We start from the raw sequence: 24,232 nt of genomic DNA, 5'->3' as shown, positions 1-24,232 counted from the left end.
CCCTGGTGGCGCAGTGGTTGAGAGTCTGCCTGCTGATGCAGGGGACACGGGTTCGTGCCCCGGTCCGGGAAGATCCCACATGCTGCGGAGCGGCTGGGCCCGTGAGCCATGGCCACTGAGCCTGCACGTCCGGAGCCTGTGCTCCGCAACAGGAGAGGCCACAACAGTGAGAGGCCTGCATACCACAAAAAAAAAAAAAAAAAAAAGACATAACCATAATACTATTATACTTAAAAATTAACAATAATTCCTTAATATCATTTAATATCCAGTCAGTGTTCAGGTTTCCCATATTTGCTCCATGAATGTCCTTTTACGGTTGGTTTCTTCTAATCAGAATTCCTGTTAGGCCCATACATTGAATTTTGGTTGATAGATCTCTTAAATTGCTTAATCTGCATCCTTGTGTTGCTTAACAGGCTCCTGTATCTCCATGTGTTTCCTTTTATGGTAGTTAGGTCTCGAGGTTTGCTCACATTCGGGGCAGTTTTTTTCCCCCCCAAGAATACTGTGGTTTTCAAATATGTAGCTTTTTCTGATACTAAATATGTTATCCCAACACTATTTTCCAATTCTCTAACACCAACTGGATGTCCATCAATTCATTTTTGACACTAAATACCAGGAGTTATCTCAGACTCCACAAGGTAAGGACTCAGTCCCTCAAGATTTAGCCCAGTTCAGGTACCAGCCACAAATCACGTCCCAGGCTACCCACACTTCTGTCTGGCTGAGTATAAATTTGAGGGTTCCTATGACCCCACCCCCACCCCCTGCCCTCAATTCAGTAATTCTCTAAAACAACTCATAGGACTCAGGGAAGTGCTATGCTTATGGTTACCATTTTATTATAAAGGATAAAACTCAGGAACAGCCAAGTAGAAGGAAGAGATGCATAGGGGAAGTTATGAAGGGGGTTGGGGGGGGGTCTCTGGGCCTGCCACTCTCCCAGCACATGGATTTGTTCACCAGTCTGGAAGCTCCCCCAAAGCTCATCATTCTGAACTTTTAAATTTTTTTCTGAGTTTTTTTTAAATCAAGGTTTTATTACATAGGCCTGGTTAAGTCACTGACCATTGGTGATTGAACTCAATCTCCAGCCCCTAGATTCATATGTGGCATTCTTCAGGGAACTCTGACTCATAAATCCATGAACTGTGGGTTTTATCCATTATAACTAATCCTATAGCCAGGAACATCTCGCTAAGTGCATTTCAGAGATAAGGTCTCTTCCTCTTAGAAAACAGTCTGTTTTCTTTTTAAAGGTTTAGTTGACAAGGAGATTAGACTAGTCACCTGCCTTTTATTTTCTCTATGGGTGTCCTCGTCCCCTTCCATGAAGAGAGTAAATGGATTATAGGCCAACAGCGTTGCCTGTTGGAGATATAAAGCCTTTCTTTCAACCCTGGAAAGTTCCTTGGTATCTCTTTCTGGCCTATCCTCTCTTCCTCCCACTCAGGGCAACCATTCTGCTGATTTATATATAACCACAGTTTCATTTTCCTGGTCCTGTACTTCATATAAATGGAATAATCCTCTGATACGTATTCTATTATGTTTGGCTTCGTTCACTTAAAGAATAATGTTTGTGAGATTTATTGAGGTTGTGTTTATCAGTAGTTTGTTCATTTTTATTGCAAAGTAGTGTTCCATTCTATGAATATACCGCAGTTTATTTACTCATTTTCTTATTCATGGGCATTTAGGTTGTTTTCAGTTTTTGGCCATTATAAATAAAGCCACTGTGACTATTCTTCTACAGGTCTTTTTGTGGATATATGGATTCACGTATTTTGGATTATATTCTTTCCTCAGCCATATCTAGTCTACTGATAAGCCCATCAAAAGCATTTTTCATTTTTGTCTACAGTGTTTTTGATTTCTGGCATATTCTGTTTGTTTGTTTCTTAGAATTTCCATCTCTCTGCTTATGTTGCCTGTATGTTCTTGCATGCTGTCTACTTTATCTGTTAGAGCCCTTAGCATATTTGTCCTACCATGTTTGAAGTTCCTGTCTGATAATCCCAATATTCCTGCCGGATCTGAATTTGATGCTGATGTTTGCTTTGTCTCTTCCAACTGTGTTTTTGTCTTTTAACATGTCTTACAAGTTTTTTTTTTTTTGATAGCCAGGCATGATGTTGTTTGGTGAAAGGAACTTCTATAAATAGGAATTTAGTAAATGTGATGATTAGTTGTGGGGGAAGGAGAAGCGTTTTATAGTCTGAAAAGACTAAGAAGGTCTGTTAGTGAGCCTGTGCCTCCGGACTGTGAATTTCGCACTTGCAACTAGTTTTCTCCCCCACTCCCTTTAGAAAGGAGGATGGCTAGAGTGGGCTGGATTTGGGTATTTCCCTTCCCCCAGGTTAATTAGGCTTGGATAAAATCCTAGCAGGTAGGCTCTGTTTAAATGGTTTCCACTGAGGGCGGATCTTGTTAAGTACAGAATATTCTAACATATTTCAAAATGGTTCCTTTTCCCCTCCTCCTGCTGGAAGCTTGAGGGGATTTACTGTGAGAACCTGCTGGAGATCGAGGAGGTAAAACTCACAAAAATGTGGGGGCATCCTGATGATGGGGTCCCCCTGGTGTTCTTAACTTTCAGTTGTTCATACTGAGCCTCTAGCAATATGTCAGTTACAGTTGCAGCTTCCCTACTCCAGACTTCTTCCCTGGGCGGTGGGGATTGCTGCTCCAGAAAGTTTTGAGTTTCCTTTATTAGCCTGTCTTGTCTTTCCAGTTGTGCCTTGTGACCTTACCTCTGTGACAAATCTAAGAAAAATTGTTGATTTTTCAGTTGCTCAACTTTTTACTTGTTAGGATGGACTGGTGACTTTTCTTCTTACATGCTGGACTGGAAACTGGAAGTCCTTAACATTTTTCAAGAACTAATTTTTGCTTCTGTTGATTTTTTTTTTCTTTATTGTTTGTCTCTATTCTACTTTATTAATTTCTTTACTTATTGTTATTATTTCCTTCCTTCAGTTTGTTCTTCTAGCTTCTTTAGATGGAAATTTGTATCATTGTTTTATTTTTTATCATATAATTGTTTTTAATCTTTTGTTCTTTTATAATGTTTAAAGATTTCCCTTTAAGCATCACTTTACTTGTAGTCCACAAATTTTGATATTTTTTTTTATTATTTAATCAAACATTTAAAAACTTCCCATTATTTATTTTTTTTTTAATCATGAGCTATTTAGAAGTGTGTTGCCTAATTTCCACAGATTTGGAGATTTCCCTCCAGTATATTTTTGTTACTGATATTTTATTTTCTTAGCATCAGAGAGCATACTCAGTATGGTTTCAGTCCTTTCACATTTATTGATATTTGTTTTAATATCCAGCATGTTGTTTGTCCTTAGAAATGTTCCATATACTTTTAGAAATTATGTGTATTCTACAGTTGTGTGGTGGAGTGTTTCATAAATGTTAGGTCGAATTGGTTGATAGTATTGTTTAAGATTTTTGTATCATGACTGATTTTCTGTTTACTTGTTCCTTCAGTTACAGAGAGAGGAGTGTTAAAATATCCAGATATTATTGTGGTTTTGTGTATTTCTTCCTTTTGTTCCGTCAGGTTTTACTTTGTGGTTTTGAAGCTTTGTTATTAGGTGCATTCACAATTAGAATTGTTATGTCTTCTTGATGAATTAATTCATTTGTCTTTATGAAATATCCCAGTTTATTGCTGGGAGTGCTCCCTGTACTGAAGTCCACATTGCCTGATATTAATATAGCAATATTTGCCTTGTATATAGTTTCCATCCTTTAATTTTTATGTGTCTCTTTATATCTAATAAGTGTTTCTAATAAACAGCTTATATGGTTGAGTCTAAGCTGTTTTTGTCCAGATTGATAATCTCACATCTTTTAATTGGAGTGTTTAGCTAATTTTCATTTAATGTAATTATTAATGTGGTTGGGTTTAAGTTTGGCATCTCTTCTATTTGTTTTATTTGTTGTTTGTCTTAAAAACCATACTAATTATTTTTCATCTGAGCTCTGGTTCTTTTTTTTTTTACAGGTGGATTAACAATAAGTTTAAGACAGTTGAGAAATAAACTGAGTTGACATTTCTTTTAGATTTAAATGATTCTTCAGAATTTTATAGTTCTCATCCACATGTATTTCATTAGCAATTTGTACTAAAAATTTGCTTTTATCGAGTCTTTGTAAAGCATTAAACACATTTTCAAAGATTCAGCAACTTTTTATTTTCCCACTTCTGTTTCTTAGATTTATGTAATTTTTGGAGGAATTATCATAGCAATTACAGTGGATATAAACAGATTTAAGAACAAACATAACTGCTTCTTCATGGTCATCCTCCTCAGCAAATGAGAGCAGATGGGCATGAGCATTCCCAAATGTAACTTACTATTAATCAGCATTCAGTATTGGCTCTCTTTTTATTTAACTGAAGCATTGGAGAGAATGTGAACACCAGAGAGCCTGGTGTTTAAAGATTGAGTAAAAGTTCTGTGTTTAACTGTGTAATACCTGGTTTGTAGTATAATTGGAATAAAATTGCAGGTCTTTATCCATATTACTGCTCTATGCATTATTTTGAATAATTATATTAGACATATTGTTAAGGTACCAGAATCAAGCAGTTTAATGTAGCTTGGGTCAAGGAAATGATGTTTTTGATTCTTTTAAAATGCAGAATGATATCAGACTTCATCAGAAAACAAATTGTCATTGATTATCATTTGGTTTTTAAGGGTATCTTTTATTTTTCTTTTTAAAATCTAAGTATTAAGACATATAATATGTGAAATTTTGTTTTTATTTGGTTTCTTATTAGGATGCAATATAAGAGTGTCTCTGTGTGAAGGCAGAAGACTGGAGTAGTTTATCTTTTTCAGATCCTAGCTAGTAGGGAAATCAGTGTTTGTTATCCTGTCGCCTAGTATTTTTTAGCCTTTAAAATTTTAATTACGCCTAAAAATCATTTAAATAACAGTAGAAATACAGTTTCCTATTTGGGTCTAACTAAGATGTATTTGTTCTTTGCTTCAGCAAGAGAAAGCAACTACCATGGATTTGACTAAACATTTAGAAAGTACTCTTAAGACTTGTGTAGGTACCAGAATGAAAAATCTAGCAGCTAAGGTTGAAATATTGAAAGAAATTAGGTAGGTAAAAGCATATTTTTAAGAAGGATAGTTTAAAACAAATGCTAATTAGTTGGTGCTTTGTTTTGTATGCCTGACATTTTTGCTTTGTAACTTAATCTTTGTATTTTTATTACTTTAAAGAAGGAAACTAAAAATAGTTACTCCTGAGACAAATTTTCTATTGTTTTTGTTAGTGTTCTGTTGACATTGTGTGGCATGATAGTGTCCTAAAAGTCATCTATGAGAATGAAATTAAAAAGTCAACACAACTTCTAAGTGGTAGTTTGATGAGAAACTACTATGTCCTCTTGTTTTGCTTGGGGTTATTTTCAGTCCTATACTGAAACTAGATTTCAGTAATATAACTTAATTATACTCCGTCTAAAGAAAGAAGAAAGTAGTGTTCATGGAGTTAGAAGAAAAGTGATCTTCATGGAGTCAGAAGAAATTGGTTAGCAAGTTTTGTGCAGAGTTTATTCAGCATATCTCAGACTCTATATATGAATTATATAGGTATTGTACTTTATAGAGGATTGTTTTATTATTGGTTAGGGATAATTTTTCACCCTTTTCTGCAATGTGGAAAAAATAGTTCTCAGAACAACCTAGTTCTCTTTTTGTGCTATACATACAACTTAAATCAGTAATTCATTTTCTCATGTACTTTGAAACACTAAGAAGATGTTGCCCTGAATTAATCCTGCACGTTCGTCTTTTGTCCAGTGGGAATTTATATTCTCCAGTATAAATCCATCAATCGGTATCTGGTTTATAAGTTTCTAAATAGTTTGAGTAAGTCTCTCTAGAGCTTAATCAACTTTTAATGCATAACCAAAAATTCAGGTGACTACACTTGCAAAGCTGTGAGACAGACTTTGGACCAAAACAGTTCAAAATATTTTAACCCATATTTGAGGAAATAATGTGCTGTTAGAATGGTGGCAGTCTAACTGGAAGCTAGAAAAAAGAAAATGATGGGCCTTGTTTGTTTTGCTATTTGGTCTTTCACATTGCTTTTTCTTTTTGGATATTTTAAAAAACTCTGCAAATGCTAGTCTGCTTATTAAGGTACAAGGACTATGTGCCTGTCATCTTGGTAAGCAAGATTGGCTTAAGTATAAAATTTTACAGAATTATTTATAAATCTAATTTAATATCATTTAAAATCTGTAGACTTTTGAAGTTGTCTTTTTATATAAAGCTTTCTGAAAAAGATATTTAAATTTTTTTCTCAATTATGTTTTTAATTGTATCAAAGTTATTTATGATTTTATATGATTTTAAAAAGTACCTCTTCATAGCCAGTGTTGTAAATAGTAACTTTAGACCATTAGTATTTAAGTGTAATTTTTTTTCTCACAGCACCTTAAAAATTTCTTGATCTTTTCCTTTTTGCTGTTTTAATAGATGCGTCAATATCAATGCTCATTTTGGAAATGACCTGTCAGATGCTATACAAGTGTTGGATGAAGGCTGCTTTACTCTCCCAGCTTCTCTGAATGAATTAGAGATAATTTGGGCAGAATACTCTCTGGCTCAGGGGAAGATTCAAGCTTGTCAGAATATGGTGGGTTAAGAATTTTTCTCTATGATGATTTTTATCTGTTGAACATAAGAAGATAATGTCTTTCAAGAAAGCAGAAGGACTGCAGATATTGGAATGATACTTTATGTGAAATCTTTAACTTTTACATATCTTCATATTAATAATTTGATTTCTTTTGTTGCCTTGTAAGAAAGGTAGGATAGATAAGTAGTGATTGTGGAAAAAGGGTTAGTTAACCCTTTTGCAGTCCCTTTTGCATGAGAATTTACCTCTCTCTGTTCCCTTGGTAATTTGATGAAATGGTATTTCAGTCATGTTACTGGCAACATTGTTTAGGTAAAAATAAAACCCCTGATTGGTAAATTGTATCTGGACTGGGAGGAACTGTAAACTACAAATACTTGCAACTGGGCATACCCCTTGAGGGACCCTGGCAGCTATACCTATAAGAGATGGTGGCTTTTGAGGGGCATGAGGCTTGTAAGCCAGAGTGGCTCCCACAACTGCTAATGTGGATCTTGTCTTCTGGTCTGAGTGGCGTGTTTTATGCTGCATTATAGGACTCTGCCTTACTGTTAAATGCTATCTAAGCCATCCATGTGTGGGTAGGGGAGGGATATGAAGAATGGAATATTTCATGTGACTTCTTCATTAGTGTAGGTAAAAATATATTTATTTCCTCTTGGAATTTTCTTTAGTTTATTATATTGAGCTGAATGGAACTCCTTCTTTTTCATATAAAGATATTTGGTACAACAGTCATAGCTTTCCATAGTACCTATGAGCCCTAAACTTGTGTTTGGAGTTGTCCTATCTTAAGTATCGGTGGTTTCTGCCTCTGGGGATTGTACCCTGAAAGTCTTATTTCCTATTCATTCTAGGTTGGCCAGTTGGCAGCGTAACTGGCTCTGAATGAGAAAAGTAAACAGAATAACTAGGCCTTTGAAAATGCCAGGAATGTTTAATTTGGATAAAGGATTCGATTTGGGTTATTTTACATATTAGACCTGGTTACTGGTTACTTCTGATTATGGAAGAAAAAAAGTGACAGAAGTAATAATTTTTGAATCTCTATGAAACACAGGCAGTGTTATAGATACTTTATAAACTTTTCGTACACTAACTTTTAAATATGGGCACTTTTGAGGCTTCTCTGGTGGCACAGTGGTTGAGAGTCCGCCTGCCAATGCAGGGGACGCTGGTTTGTGCCCCAGTCCGGGAAGATCCCACATGCCACGGAGTGGCTGGGTCCGTGAGCCTTGGCCGCTGAGCCTGCGTGTCTGGAGCCTGTGCTCCGCAATGGGAGAGGCCACAATAGTGAGAGGCCCGCGTACTGCGAAATAAAAAAAAAAAAAAAAAAAGGGCACTTGGCACTTTTGCTCCTCAGGAAACTGAGGCCCACAGGGTTTAAAGAAATTGCTCAAGATTACGTAGTTCTAAATGTTAATATGGAATTTGAACCCAGGTATGTCTGATTACAAAGTGTATTCTAGTTCCATTTAAACCATACTGCCAGTATTAAAATACTTCATCATGTATTTTCAGGTAGTAAGATGAAAAGATGAAAACGGACTACTTTTTAATTTTTGTTTTGTTTTTGTCATTTGAGCATAGGAAAGTGATTTATCACAGGGAGGGAGAGGGCTTAGTATATACCTAGGACTTGGTATTCTAGTAGAACAAATGTGATTTTTTTTTTTTGAAGCAATTTATTTCCACTACTGCTGATGTTTCAGGACTTACTTTTAGGCTTTATTACCCTAAAGTTCATTTGACAGACTGAAGAGTAGATTATTGGATAAATAGAGAGTCATAATTGTCCCTCAGATAAAGTTGTCATTTTATTTCCCTGCTTGTACATAATTTGGGTCAGTATTGTTATTTTCATTTATATATTTCGCACAGTTCCTTAACTTGATTGCCGTGTGTACTTTTTTTTTTTAATAAATTTACTTATTTATTTATTTTTGGCTGTGTTGGGTCTTCATTGCTGCTAGTGGGCTTTCTCTAGTTGCGGTGAGCAGGGGCTACTCTTCGTTGCTGTGTGCGAGCTTCTCATTATGGTGGTTTCTCTTGTTGTGGAGCACGGGCTCTAGGCACGCGGGCTTCAGTAGTTGTGGCATGTGGGCTCGGTAGTTGTGGCGCACGGGCTTAGTTGCTCCGTGGCATGTGGGACCTTCCTAGACCAGGGATGGAACCTGTGTCCCCTGCATTGGCAGGCGGATTCTTAACCACTGTGCCATCAGGGAGGCCCACCAGGTGTATTTTTGATGAAAGAGATTCTTTTCTTTTGTCTTTATAATTAGTTATATAATGGTCTGGTTGACCTTACACAAAAAAGAGTATTCTAACATTCAGGCTTTTAAGTGTATGTGCCAGACACTGTTACAGGCAGTAGACACATGCATTTGTTTAAGACGTGGTCCTATCCCTCTCTCTACCTTGGGTATTGGCCGGATATATAAATAGATAGTTTTAATATAGTTTGGTAAGTACTATAACAGAGGTAATTCACAGCATTCTTGGATATCTCTCATATCTATTTCCAAACATAGCCTTTTGGGTGAATTGGAGGTTTTATCATGGTGGAGATTAACTGAATCTTGAAAGATAAGTAGATGAAGGAATTGAGGGTGGGCTGAGAGTAGGAAGGAGACAGTGTGTAATTAGCCATAGATACTTGTATAATTTTCTTAAGAAAAGGAAAAATTTTTTTGTTGCAGAAATGATAGGAAAAGATGAAGATTAACAGAGAAGAATTGTTGAACGTAAATCTTATTTCTAATTAAGGGAGAGAAAACTCTGTCATTTTGGTGATCTAAGGAGACAGGTGTTTGTCTGAAGTGTTTACTATGTTTGGAGAATGTAATGTTAAATATTACTAACTTTAAGAGATCAGTTTTTTTCATAGAGGTCAGTGTGTAAAAAAAAACACCTGATATATTAATGATGGTTATTCTTTTTCTCCTTCCTCCAGAATGAAGGGAATATTTTGATAGCCAAAAGAAATGAAGTACAACAGAAGCTGTACATGGCAGTAGAAGTTTTTATTCTGGAAGTTGATGAGTTACCTCTTAATAAACGCTTGAAAACATTACAGGTTGGAATTTTAAAAGATACTAAATATACATTAAATATACATTAAAATATGTTTATCGTTTGAGAGGTGAAATTAGCATTTACCTTTAGACTTCAGATAGTACTGATGGCTGCAAAAGTTTTTCTCTGATAAATCCTAGTTTCTTTTTAATGGTGTTAAAATTTTATATTGATATATTTAACGTGTTTATGTATGTATATGTATTTATCCTGCAAATAAGGTAAAATGATCAGGCATGTCAGGCTTGCTAGAGCAGCATTCTTTGGGAAAACTCACAGAGACAGGAGCAGTAGCAGGCAGGTGAGTCCCTGTTACCCACTGCATTCTAGCAGAAAATCTAGTAAAGCCATATGTTAGAGTTAGGGAGAGGGATCCTGATCCTTGAGTTATAGGTCTTTTAAGATCTGTGATAGGGGATAGAGTACAGTAGCTGTATGATGTTATGGAACCTTGTCTTTAGTCCTATCCTTTCAGCTCAGAAATGACTAATTTGGAGTGAATGAGTGTGACAATGTTGTCATTCCGCCTGTTAACATAGTCTTTTTACTTATTCACATCTTTTATTATGTTTTTTAATGATGTTTAAAAGTTTTCTCCATAGCGCCTCATGCATTTTCTTCATTTAACTCCAAGACATTTATACTTTTGATTGCTTTTGTGAATGTTATCTTATTTTCCATTTCCTAGTTATTTTTGGTGGTGTAGAGGGATACTATTGATTTTTATATATTGATGTCTCTCTGGCAACTCTGCTGAACTCTCTTTTAGTTTTTGTCAGTTGATACTCTGAGCTTTCTGTGTGGTCATATCATTTGAATACAATAACCCTCTTCTACTCCTTCTACCTTTTATGTATCTTAGAATTTTTACTGTTTGTCAGTATCTTTAATACCAAGTTGAATAATAGCTGTCTTGTTTTATACTGTAGGGAATAAGCTTGCTGGAGAATTGGAGAAAAGGATATTCAGGGACATCTGGGCACTGTCTCTTTTTTTTTTTAACATCTTTATTGGAGTATAATTGCTTTACAATGGTGTGTTAGTTTCTGCTTTATAACAAAGTGAATCAGTTATACATATACATATGTTCCCATATCTCTTCCCTCTTGCGTCTCCTTCCCTCCCACCCTCCCTATCCCACCCCTGTAGGTGGTCACAAACCACCGAGCTGATCTCCCTGTGCTATGCGGCTGCTTTCCACTAGCTATCTATTTTACATTTGGTAGTGTGTATATGTCCATGCTACTCTCTCACTTTGTCACAGCTTACCCTTCCCCCTCCTCGTATCCTCACGTCCATTCTCTAGTAGGTCTGTGTCTTTTTTTCCGTCTTACCCCTAGGTTCTTCATGACCTTTTTTTTTTTTTCCTTAGATTCCATATATATGTGTTAGCATACGGTATTTGTTTTTCTCTTTCTGACTTACTTCACTCTGTATGACAGACTGGAATAACCTATACTGTTTATGCAATTCCATTTAAGAAAACGGAATTTTCTTAGTGAGGTCCATCCACCTCACTACAAATATCTCAATTTCGTTTCTTTTTATGGCTGAGTAATATTCCATTGTATATATGTGCCACATCTTCTTTATCCATTCATCCGATGATGGACACATAGACATTTCTCCAAAGAAGATATACAGATTGCCAACAAACACATGAAAGAATGCTCAACATCATATTAGAGAAATGCAAATCAAAACTACAATGAGATATCATCTCACACTGGTCAGAATGGCCATCATCAAAAAATCTAGAAACAATAAATGCTGGAGAGGATGTGGAGAAAAGGGAACCCTCTTGCACTGTTGGTGGGAATGTAAATCGATACAGCCACTATGGAGAACAGTATGGAGGTTCCTTAAAAAACTAAAAATAGAACTACCATACGACCCAGCAATCCCACTACTGGGCATATACCCTGAGAAAACCATAATTCAAAAAGAGTCATGTACCAAAATGTTCACTGCAGCTCTTTTTACAATAGCCAGGACATGGGCATGGTCTCTTTTTGTCCACGTAGATGAAGGTGTAGTTTTCATATTACTGTGTATGGTTCAGGAGCCATTGGAGCCCTGGTTTGAAACATTTTCTTAAATGGAATTGCATAAATAGTACAGGTTATTCCAGAATGGTGAAGTGAGCTTTTCATATAAAAGGATAGTGTTGAAAGAATTCACTTCTCTGCATTGCAGCTTCTACTTTACCCTGTAAAGGTTTATTTCTTCTCATTAACTGTTAGAAAACAGAGGTGAAGGATCGGCAAACAAGGTCATTTTTAAAGCTCTTTTCTTTTTAAAGTTTAATCTTAAAAGAAGTTTTGCCAAATCTGGTTTGTCTCTCTTTCTACTATTCCCCTCGGTCACCAGTTTATTCTTTTTTAAAAAATTTTTACTGGAGTATAGTTGATTTATAATGTTGTGTTAGTTTCAGGTGTACAGCAAAGTGAATAAGTTACATATATACACTCTCTTTTAGATTCTTTTCCCATGTAGGCCATTGCAGAGTATTGAGTAGAGTTACCTGTGCTATACAGTAGGTTCTTATGAGTTATCTATCTTATATATAGTAGTGTGTATATGTCCCCCCACCCGGAATCATATTTTTCTACATCTGTAACTCTGTTTCTGTTTTGTAGATAAGTTCATTTGTACCCTTTTTTTAGATTCCACATATAAGCAATATCATATGATATTTGTCTTTCTCTGACTTCACTCAGTATGACAATCTCTGGGTCCATCCATGTTGCTGCAGATGGCATTATTTCATTCTTTATTTATGGCTGAGTAATATTCCACTGTATATATGTACCACATCTTCTTTATCCATTCCTCTGTTGATGGACGTTTAGGTTGCTTCCATGTCCTGGCTATTGTAAACAGTGCTACAGTGAACATTAGGGTGCATGTATCTTTTTGAATTATGGTTTTCTCCAGAGCTACATGTAAACGAATGAAATTAGAACACTCCCTAACACCATACACAAAAATAAACTCAAAATGGATTGAAGACCTAAATGTAAGGCTGGATACTATAAACCTCTTAGAGGAAAACATAGGCAGAACACTTTTTGACATAAATCACAGCAAGATCTTTTTCAATCCACCTCCTAGAGTAATGAAAATAAAAACAAAAATAAACAAATGGGACCTAATTAAATTTAAAAGCTTTTGCACAGCAAAGGAAACCATAAACAAAATGAAAAGACAACTTACAGAATGGTAGAAAATATTTGCAAATAAAGCAACTGACAAGGGATTAATCTCCAAAATATACAAATGGCTCATGCCGCTCAATATCAATAAAACAAACAACCCAGTCAGAAAACGGGTGGAAGATCTAAATAGACATTTCTCCAAAGAAGACATACAGATGGCTAAAAAGCACATGAAAAGATGCTCAACATCACTAATTATTAGAGAAATGCAGATCAAAACTACAATGAGATATCACCTCACAGTGGTCAGAATGGCCGTCATCAAAAAGTCTACAAATAATACATGCTGGAGAGGGTGTGGAGAAAAGGGAACCTGCTTGCCCTGTTGGTGGGAATGTAAATTGGTACAGCCACTATGGAGAACAGTATGGAGGTTCCTTGTAAAACTAAGAGTTACCATGTGATCCAGGAATCCCACTCCTGGGCACCGGATTATTCTTTAAGCTTCTCTTTAGTTTGCTGAAAAATAGTTAGATTTTTTTTTTTCTTCAAGTAAATACTTAAGAAATATAACTTATACTTTGATAATGAGGGTCAAAGAAGTGAAATGTCATGATTTTGATTTCCTCAGCATTTATTGAGATTTTTTTTGTGGCCTACAATACATGGTTAATTTTTCATGACCGTTCCTTTTAAGTTCAAAAAGAAAGTATATTCTAGGTTTTCTTTGTGTGCAGTTTCTGACCTATAGCTATTATTTTAAGCTTTAATCTTCTGTATCTTTGCTTAGTTTTTTTATCTGATCAGTTTGGGGATATTTTTGTTATATATTCTAGTTAATATATTGTTATATATTCTGCTTCTTTAAATTGTTCAAAATATTTCATTGCTGTATTGTTGAGTGTTAATGAATTTGTGATTGTTATGTATTTTAAGCTGTTATGTAACATTATTTTTCCCTTATGATGTTTTGGGATAAAATTTTATTTTTGTTTTCTTTTAAAATTCTTATCCCACCTGTCTTTCTGGTTAATATTTGCTTTATATATTTTTTCTTTTTTTCTCCCTTTATTTTAAATGTCTCTCTGAGACAACACACTAACAGATCATTTTTAAAAAGAATCCAACGTGTAAATCTGCCTTTTGATGGGTAGCTTGATTTATATATTTATAATTACTGTTTTATTAGAACTTATTTCTGTGATTATTTTTGTGTTTCTGTTTATCATGGTTTCTTTTTTTTCCTCCCTTTTTTTTCACCTTCTACCCCTGATATCTTAGAACATTTTCACTTGCCTCTGGTGTGCCTTTTTGTCTGTCTGTACCTCCCTCCCATGAATCTAACAACCACAATTGTTGTCTAGGATTTTACTCACAGATTGTTACAGATACTGTATATGATAACTCAAGTAACAGACTTTAGAGTTATTTTCTCACTCTTATTTATTTTGTAAATTATTGGATATCTTTTGGTTTACTCTGTATTGGAATACTTTCTTTGAGAATACTTTCAAGGAGGGCTTTGAGTGGTTGACTTTGTGACGTATTGAATGTCTCGGGATATTGTATTTAAACAATATTTAAACAATTGCTTACATTTAAGCTCTTTAAATAATTGTTTAATGAGCTACAAAATATTAGGTCCATTTTCTCTTCAGACCTTTGACAATAATAATCCATTGTTTTCTTATTTCAGTAGTTGTTGATATGAGTCTGATTTTTGTTCTTCTGTTACCTTTTTTCCTCCTGGAGCTTGAACATTTTCTCTTGACTTATTTCCTAAATTGCACTGAAACATATATAAGTTTAGATTTAATCTGAGGCAATTCAGTTTGAGGTTTTTCTTTAACTCTAGGAAATATTTGATAATTATTTCTTAAAATACTGTCTCCCCCCCCCCACCTCATTTACATTTTCTTTCATTCTGAGACTTCTGTTAGATGGGCGTTTAAACTTCTGTTCTTTACATATTTTAATTGTTCATTCATTTTTTTCTATCTTTTTATCCCTTTCTGTGTCTTTTTGGAAGGATCCTTGACTTAACCACCTAGTCACTAATTGGTTCTTTTGCTGTATTTCTTCTGCCACTTAACCAATCCCTTGTGTTCTTTATTTCAAAGATTATTTCTTTCATACTTAATAATTTCAGTTGTTATTCATAGCTACTTGGTTTTGCTTTATGTTTCCAATTTTCTTTCTTTGAGAATATTTGTTATGTTTATTTTGAGTTCTTACTATTATCTGGGCTACTGATTTTGCTTCCTTTTTATAAGGTGGCTTAGTTTATTATATTTCTTTCGGAATGCTTGTATTATTCACACATTTCATCCTCCCCTGTACTTCCCCTCAGGACCTCATATTCTCTTGAAGAATTATAAACTGCCTTAGTGTGCTGTTGTATACATATGTGATAGTGTGGTAATGGGACCTAGGGAGGGGTGAAAGCTTGGACCGTAATTTCACATGGGTTTAGGGAATAGGATGGGGTTGTTACTCAGAACTTCTAGGGTTGCAGTCTGGGCTCAACTACTTCTTATTGGCTTTTCTTCTAGGTGATCTTACTCTTCAGAGGACCTCCCAGTCCTGGGAGGAAAAGAGCCACTGCTCTTTTCCAGGGGCTGCTACCCATGGGTGTAAATGCTACCAGGTATTCAGGGCAAAAGGGAAGAAAAGAGAGTGCTTGGCCAATCCTTTTGTATTGGTTATCAGTTTCTGCCTCATCTAGGTTCTTATACTGTACTTGTATAAATCCTTGCCTCTTGCTTGTGCTGCTGCTTTCCTGCCCAATGTGAGGGAGAAAGAAGGGCGTATGAAGACAGTTCTTGTCCCACAGGATATTCTCTGCTGTGGTACAGGCCTTCTCCCACTTGGTATGACTGTATTCATTCAATGCCAAGCACCAGCCATCCTCTCTCTTTCCAAGGGTTTCTCAGAGTTTTGTGATAAAAATTTCTGGGGTCTATTAAGTTTTCCTCTTGTCTCTGTGGCATTTCTAGAGTCTGATTCCTAGAGAGAGCCATCAAGCTCTTTTGTCTCTTCTAAGCCTTTCTAAAAATGCTTTTAAGTGCATACACACACACACACACACACACACACACACACACACATATATGCTTAATGTCTTTCCTTAATTGGAATTATTTGAATGTTTTGGTATGTTTATTTTTACTTAGCAGTAGCTCTTAGAAACTTCCATATCAGGACAAAATAGTAGTGATTCTTATGTAAAGTCAGAGAAAAAAGGATAATTTCTACTTGATTAAAAACCTAAGAATATAAAACCTTCTATTTATAACCTTAATTCACTTAACGTTTACTCTTACAGTCCAAATAAATCACCTTATACGTAGTCTTATGCTTTTATGTCTAATTATTCTAAGTTTTATTTATAAAATGCTCAAAGATAGGGATTCAACATACTACTTTTCTCTCAGATTCTAATATGGTGCTTGAATCGTAATATAAAATTAATAAACTTTAAAAAACAGAAGTATCTCTCTGCAGGATTTGTCAGCCTCTTTAGAAGCAGTATATGGACAGGCCAAAGAAGGGACAAACTCTGAAGAAATACTGAAGAAATTTTATGACTGGAAGTGTAATAAAAGAGAGTTGTTCACCAGCGTTAGAAGTGAAACAGAGGTTTCTCTACAACATCTTGTAACATGGTTTCAGAGTACCTTAAAGGTAACGAGCTGTTGCCGAGTGGTGTCGTAGCATAAACCAGGGAATGTTTTATTTTTAAATTGTCCACATGTAATTTACTTCTTTCTGAGAGAGAGAGTGAGGGAGGGAGGGAGAGAGAGATAAAAAAGAGAAAAAATATTAATGAGAATATGAATGAGAATGCTGGGATAGAAGAGTGAGGGATTTACACATTTACATTCTCTGTTTAGGACATATATGAAAACAACTTCAGTCAAGTTACAGGTGTAAGATAATATCAGTTGAGTTTATTACAAGTCTAGTGTATATTTTACAGCTATGGTATAGAGATAAGGGTATGTGCTTTGAGGGTAGTAGAGCTTTCCTCTTTTTGGTTTCTTTTTTAGCAAGACATATGTGTTTTAACATTAGTTGGCTAACTAGCCATGATTACAATGTTGTTTAGCAGTGTAAATCTTTTAAGTTTTAGTTATCTTAAATATTCTAAAGATATCTAAAGTAAATGGGGAATATTAGTCTCATTTGATATTAGAAAAGGTATCTTGCATATCTTTTTGTTTTTTTAGTTCTTAATTATTATTGTGAAAACACCATGTAATTTCCTAAAAGGCTTGGAGGCATGTGGCGTTGTGTAGTGTACTCAGAACCTTAATTAAATTTTGGCCTAATTTTGTTATTGATTCTGTGTTCTTCTGTGTGCTTCACATCCTCCTGAGCAAAGGGAAGGACACCTATAGTGTCATTTATCTCTCGGTGTGAATGATTTCCAAATATGCAGTTCTAGCTTTGTCTGGGGAAAAAAAAATCTTTAATCTCCTGCTACTTCTAGAACTCTTCATTTTTGGTACTTTCTTATGGATACATTAATGTAACTAAGTTATTTCTTTGTCTTCTTTTGTTATTGATCATAATTGTCTTTCCATTTAGGTTAATTATCTGTTATACTTTTCTTTCATTTCCGTATCCGTTTCCCAAATCTAGACCTCCATAAACACAAATCTGAACCTCTGAAAGCCGAGTGACTGCTTATGACATTTATGTTCTGTATTATAGTTTGGGCCCCTGATGTCTATTCTATTTAATACCTTATTATAAAGTCTGTTTCCTGATAGAAAGCACCTTAGTTTTCCTAATGAGATGGAAACTATCAGGGTTTAATTTTTAACTTTGAATCTTCATATTCCTTAATGCTAGTGGGTCATCATTAAGTACCAGGTATAATCATACCCCTTCTTTGTATAAACGCTGATATTGTCTGCCCACTACCTGTCAGATTTAAACTTGCTACCTGAGCAGTCAAGTTTCTTTACCAGTATTTAGTCAGACTGCCTCTTTTACTGTTCCCCCAAAACATCTTGGTCTTGTCCCTGTTTTTTTTCATAATTTTCCTCTGTATTGTCCTCTCATCTCTCTTAATCACTAATTACCTAAACAAAAATCTGTGTTTTCTTTAGGCATGTGAGGTGTGTATACCTTTTCTTTCTGGTGCATAAGTTTTGTGAGGGTTGTACTTTAAGATTCTTGTGTTTATTTCCCCCTCGTTGCCCAGTACATAGGTTAATGCTCTGCTCCAGGTATAAGGACACAATACTAATTGAGATAATTAAATGAGATACTTCATGTTTTTTATTTTTGCACACGAGGCCTTTGATCTATCTGTGGAAGAATCACTGACTTCTGAAGACACAATTGGTAATATTGATGAAATCCTAGAGAAGGCTGGGTCAAGTGTCTGCAAAGAGCTGGAGATATGTCTGATTGTGAGTATTGATAGTCTTATTACTGCTTCCTTTGAAGCAAAGTGGTTTCCTTACTAGGTAGAGTGTTAAGACTAGTCTTAGCTTTCCTCGTAAAGGCCTATTTGAGATAGTAACACCGTCAAGTTCTAATCCAAATACAGTGTGAAGTCTTATTCTTCCACAGGGTGGTTGGTATTTTGATTTTAGTAGGATATTTCACATGAAAAAAAAATCTAATGTTTAATTCCAGGAAAACAACTCTTTTTTTTTTTTAACAGATTTATTTATTTATTTTTGCTGTGTTGGGTCTTCGTTTCTGTGCGAGGGCTTTCTCCAGTGTGGCAGGCGGGGGCCACTTTTCATCACGGTGCATGGGCCTTTCACTATCGCGGCCTCTCTTGTTGCAGAGCACAGGCTCCAGATGCACAGGCTCAGTAGTTGTGGCTCACGGGCCTAGTTGCTCCGCGGCATGTGGGATCCTCCCAGACCAGAGCTCGAACTTGTGTCCCCTGCATTAGCAGGCAGATTCTCAACCACTGCGCCACCAGGGAAGCCCCAGGAAAACAACTCTTAATCTGAGTGTGTCAGCTTTCGTTAGCACTTGATTCTTGAGTCCTGGTCATACCCAGTGACTGTAAGTGTAAGATAAGACTCTTTAGAGTTTGTGAAAACTTGAAATAAAATCTGAAACAGCTCTTGGAAGTGGATACACAAGTTTGATTAGTAGCTCCCTTTCCCTACTGTGTATACTCTCTTTTGCTGTGTAAAGTTAAAAATTAGTGTATTTTGTAATGTTAATATTGCTCACTGGAACTCTTAACCAGTTTCTCAGGCTGCCTACCAAAGTCTCATTGGTTATGTTCTTTATTTTGCTTGTTTCTCTTTACCTTTTGTGATTTTATAAAGATTGGCATTAAAAAATACGCATTACTATATTTCCCTATTGTCAAATTGTCCTTATTTAGATGGTTTAGTCAGGCTTGATTTTAGAAGGAGTTGTTAACAGATATCTAAAAATAAAGTGTTGAAGTTCTATATATTGTTTAGTTCTTACATTTAGCATAACAGTATCCCTGATTTCCTTTAACACTCTACTTCAGACAGCTTTAAGTATAATAGCGTTATGGGAATAAAATTTCCTGTATGAACATCTTTGATATCAATCTCTCTTCTCCCTAGAAAAATATCTATGTTTAAGAAATACTTTGAAATAGATATAGAAATTCGTTAAGGATATCATTTTAAAGTGTATCCATTGTTATCGAAGGTTTTAACTATTTTGTATTCCTTTGTATATAAATCTGTGTGTATGATTTCATTTAGGAGCAAGGTGATGCAGACAAGGAGATCACTTTAAATGCATATAGTCAAGTAGTACAAAAGATCCGTTCAGAGGAAAGGCTTATTGCCACAGTACAATCCAAGTACAAGGACAGTGTTGAGGTTGGATTATGCTTTATATTATTGGTCTTATATACTGATGCTTTGAAATTTTTAATACTTAAACTTTTCTCAAGTAGTTTAATACCCAGTGTGTAGATAAATTATTTACTATTGTAGAAAAACACTATAGCCATTGTTAGCTGGTATATAATTAAATTCATCCTGTAGTGGAAATGACATTTCACTGATATAAATATATTGAGATTTTTTTATTGTCTTAAATCTTTGATTTTCTTATGTCCTTTAAAACATAACTTTTATCATTTTCTTTTTTTTTTTTTTTTTTTTTGCGGTACACGGGCCTCTCACTGCTGTGGCCTCTCCCGTTGCGGAGCACAGGCTCCGGACGCGCAGGCTCAGCGGCCATGGCTCACGGGCCCAGCCGCTCCGCAGCGTGCGGGACCTTCCCGTACCAGGGCACGAACCCGTGTCCCCTGCATCGGCAGGCAGACTCTCAACCACTGCGCCACCAGGGAAGCCGTCATTTTCTTTTTGCCTATACAAGTTTACAGTAGAAAACTTGCTATATACAGAAAGATAAGAAATAAAAACATTGATTATAGTCCCCTTTGCTTAAGAGATACTTACTGCTAGTTTCAGAGTATTTCCTTTGTGAATGGTGACTTATATATATGTATGAATATTATGTACACTGCATCATTTTGTAAACTGTTTTGAAAATGTTTTCTTCATTTAATTGTGTATTATAAACATTTGCCCATATGATTAATAATTCTTGTATACGGTCATTTTGAGTGATTAAAACATCATCTCTTGCATAGATGTACAGTGTTATTTAACCTTTCATCTATCAGATGTTAAGGTTACTTCCATTTTTTTTTTTTTACCATAAATAACACTGTACATAATCTTATTTTTTTTTTTAATTTTTTATTTTTTGGTACGCGGGCCTCTCACTGTTGTGGCCTCTCCCGTTGCGGAGCACAGGCTCTGGACGCACAGGCTCAGCGGCCATGGCTCACGGGCCCAGCTGCTCCACAGCATGTGGGATCTTCCCGGACCAGGGCACGAACCCATGTCCCCTGCATCAGCAGGCGGACTCTCAACCACTGCGCCACCAGGGAAGCCCTGTACATAATCTTTGTACATAATTTTGTGTGTATTTCCTCAAATAGATTCCTAAAAATTGTTAATTACTAAGTCAAAAGGAATGAACATTCTTAAAACTTGATACATATTGTCAAACTACTTTTGGGAAGGGTAATTTCAATTTACATCCTCACTAGAAATTCAATTTGCATTTTCTGTAGCAAAGTGTGTCTCACTGCGTGTCTCAGCTTGAAATATTTTTTCCCATTGTTTCTTTGATTGCTAGAATGATACTCTTCTAAATAGATATGTGGATAATTAAGAAATCAGTGGGTAGAATTGTCTTGTTGAAAATTGAAGAATTTCTTATTTCAATCTGAACTCAGTAAATACTAGTTGAATCTTAATAGAAAATTAATGAGTGGTCAGGAAGCGACTGTTCGATTAATATTGTTGTCTGTGTGTTGAAAATATAACAACTCTTTCTCTCACTTAGTTTAAGAAACAGATTATTGAATGTTTAAATAAGAGCCCCAATGTGGATCACTTGCTGTCCATTAAAAAGACACTGAAAAGCTTAAAGGCTCGACTGAGATGGAAATTGGTTGAAAAGAATAATTTGGAAGAAGTAAGGAAACAGTTGGTTCTTAGTGAACTCTGTGTGTACCTCATTTTATTTATGTGTAAGAGTAATGCATAAATACACTCTTTAAAATTATTCACATTTTGTTTTATTTTTCCCTTCTGTGTTTGTGTTTAAATAAAATTACTACGTTAATAGTGTAAACATTTTCCCATGTCATGAAGTGCTTTAAAAATACATTTTACATCTTTGCCTTGGTTGTTAGTAAGATAAGCATTTTCGAATAATTTAAAAAACTGTTGATAATGGACTGTTATAATGTCTATTAAAAACAAGCCTGCTACATGCTGCAAGGCAATGGGGTACTCCCCCAAAGGCAGAATTTTGTTGTAAAGATCAGGATGTCTTTTGTTAGCTCTCTTTTTAATGGCTGGACATACTATTTCTTGCAAATAGTTTAAGTTGTTTTCATATTATAATAGAACTGGAAGAATTAGGACACTTTAAACTGGACTAAACCTCCTTCTTTAGGCTTGAAACTGTGAATAAACTGGCATTCTTTGTTTCCTTGAACAAAGAATTTACTTGTCAAAGGGATTTACATTATATCTTAATCCAACTTGAGTTAGCTTTCTTCCTCATTGGAGCATTTAAGCATGGAGTAGAGCTAATTTAATAGTTTAAAATTTTTCTAGTTTTATCCTATTTTGGGCTGTGGGGAATGGGGTCTTTTTTAGTTTAATTTTTTAACTTTTATAGAAACATCTAACTTTGAAAACATGTACCTTTTAAGGAGGCTTGTTAATTATCTTAGAGTTTTATGGAGTCTTTGTGAGTCCTACATTGTCTTTCTTGTAGTAGACATGCCACATGTTTACTAATTTTTTTAAAAATCAAATCTTACATAGAAAAAGGTTCCAGGGAGTTTAATTGTATTCTGGTTCCTATTCTTGACATTTACTTTATGGTGGCAGTTGGTCATCTTAGAGAAAATGTACAGCAAATTAAGAGATAAGAAAAATCTATGTAATTAATTTTATGACTTTATTTTTATAATTCCTTTTTGTAGGTTTTGGAAAAGTCAGGATTAGAATAAACTAATAAATATTAATTCGACAAGTGTTATGAGAGATTGTTATGTGCTAGGTATAGAAGGATGAATAGAAATCAGACAGAGTGATTTGCTGTAGAAGTTGCATTAATTCTTACTAGGAAGACTTGTTTTGAGTCTACTTTCATAAGTCTATAAGGTCACTTTTTTCTTTCTGATTAAAGTCCGATGACCATGATGGATCTGAGATTGAGGAAATAAAACAGGAAATAACTCAGTTGCAGAATAGTGTCTTTCAGGAAATTTATCATGAGCGGGAGGAATATGTAAGTATTTGATGCTTTGAAATTTTGAATTAGTTTCTACTGTAAAAATTGAATTCAAATATCCATTTTTATGAAGTGTACTATAATCAAAAGATCAGAGGTTATATTGGCATAGTTAAGTTGGTATAGTAATGTTTGTGAATTTAGAAATTAATTTCTGATGACAAAATAATTCATCACCATTGTGCCAAATGTGAAAACTACAGAAAAGTATAAGGAAGAAGAAACATCATCTGTAATGTTCTCACTCAGTGGTAACAGTAGTATAATCACATTTAACTTTTGAGTTTACTTCCTTTTAGTTTGCTTTCTGCTTGTTTTTACAAGAATCGAGATCATAACAGACACTTTTGCATATTGCTTGTTTTCTGTTGAAGATAAAGCCTAAAGTTTTTTTCCTTTATTAAAATCTGTATGAACATCATTTTAGCTTAAAACTGCAATGAAAACATTAATAGGGCATCATAATTTAATTGAAGAATATAACAAAATAAAACTGCTGGGTTGGGGGAAAGTTCTACCATGAATTTTTGTGACTTTGGAAGAGTTAGTCAGCATATTTTGTCTTTAAAATGGAAAGAATATTGTATTTTATGTTTCAGGGATGTTATGGGAAAGAAGATAAGAAACAGTGCCTCTGAAAAATAAAAATACTATGAAAATAATAGGCATTTTAAGTGTTACGCATTATTTAGCAAACTTATCTGACAGTGTGTGCTTCATTGTTCACCTTATGAACCTTGGATAAAATAGCTATCTCCCAGGAACTTGATAAGTATCTAGAAGTTTTACTGAATAAACATGTGATGTGACTTTTCTAAGGATTCTCAATTTACACATTTGCTTCAAAGTAGCTTTTGCAGAGCTACATGTTAATTTTTTCTTTCAAGGCTTTTATGATTTTTTTCTTCCTAACATGAAATAGCCATTATTTTAAAATGTTACTGTGTTCTGTTTTGTTCTGTGTTTGTACTGTGTTCTACTATTTTGAGAAATAGTCACAATTTTATGACTCAAATTGGTTTTTCATGACACTTTTTCATTTTAGCTTGTGAATGAGTATGGACTTTTGACCTTAGGCAAGCTTTTGTGCCTGTATATGTATATTAAGCTTAAAATTGGTAATTAAGTTTTTCTTCTGTTAGTAAGATGGTAATTTAGAACCAAATGACTCTTGGTTTTCGTTTAATATTTCTTGTAGCAGAAGGCCAAATCAGTGATTATATATTTTATGAGGTTATATATATTATTAGATTATATATCTTGTTAGATATATAATAAGGGAGTTACCAACATGTCACAATTGAATATATATTGATCTATAATAAAAATATTTTTTAAATTTAGGAGAAGCTGAATAGCTTGGTACAGAAATGGTTCCCTGAGCTTCCTCTACTTTATCCTGAAATAGGATTACTTAAGTACATGGTAAGCTTTGTTTCCCCTGAGAA

The 24,232-nt window shown here is 34.9% G+C and overlaps 1 protein-coding gene across 1 annotated transcript in view; it reads left to right on the top strand.

The window, feature by feature from the left end:
• The window catches only part of STK31 (serine/threonine kinase 31), an 84,866-nt gene that overhangs the window by 18,061 nt on the left and 42,573 nt on the right, over positions 1 to 24,232 (top strand). Inside the window, exons 8-16 of the mRNA XM_030856962.2 lie at positions 5,026 to 5,141; positions 6,531 to 6,690; positions 9,647 to 9,769; positions 16,431 to 16,610; positions 18,233 to 18,349; positions 19,652 to 19,771; positions 21,318 to 21,449; positions 22,680 to 22,781; positions 24,129 to 24,209. Coding sequence (XP_030712822.2) covers positions 5,026 to 5,141; positions 6,531 to 6,690; positions 9,647 to 9,769; positions 16,431 to 16,610; positions 18,233 to 18,349; positions 19,652 to 19,771; positions 21,318 to 21,449; positions 22,680 to 22,781; positions 24,129 to 24,209 — 1,131 coding nt within the window. The remainder of the gene's footprint in view (positions 1 to 5,025; positions 5,142 to 6,530; positions 6,691 to 9,646; positions 9,770 to 16,430; positions 16,611 to 18,232; positions 18,350 to 19,651; positions 19,772 to 21,317; positions 21,450 to 22,679; positions 22,782 to 24,128; positions 24,210 to 24,232) is intronic.

The sequence above is a fragment of the Globicephala melas genome, chromosome 9, assembly GCF_963455315.2.
Source record: "Globicephala melas chromosome 9, mGloMel1.2, whole genome shotgun sequence".
In the NCBI taxonomy this organism is placed as follows: domain Eukaryota; kingdom Metazoa; phylum Chordata; class Mammalia; order Artiodactyla; family Delphinidae; genus Globicephala; species Globicephala melas.
Note: the sequence above shows the minus strand (reverse complement) of the source record. Positions and strands in the feature narration are given on the sequence as shown.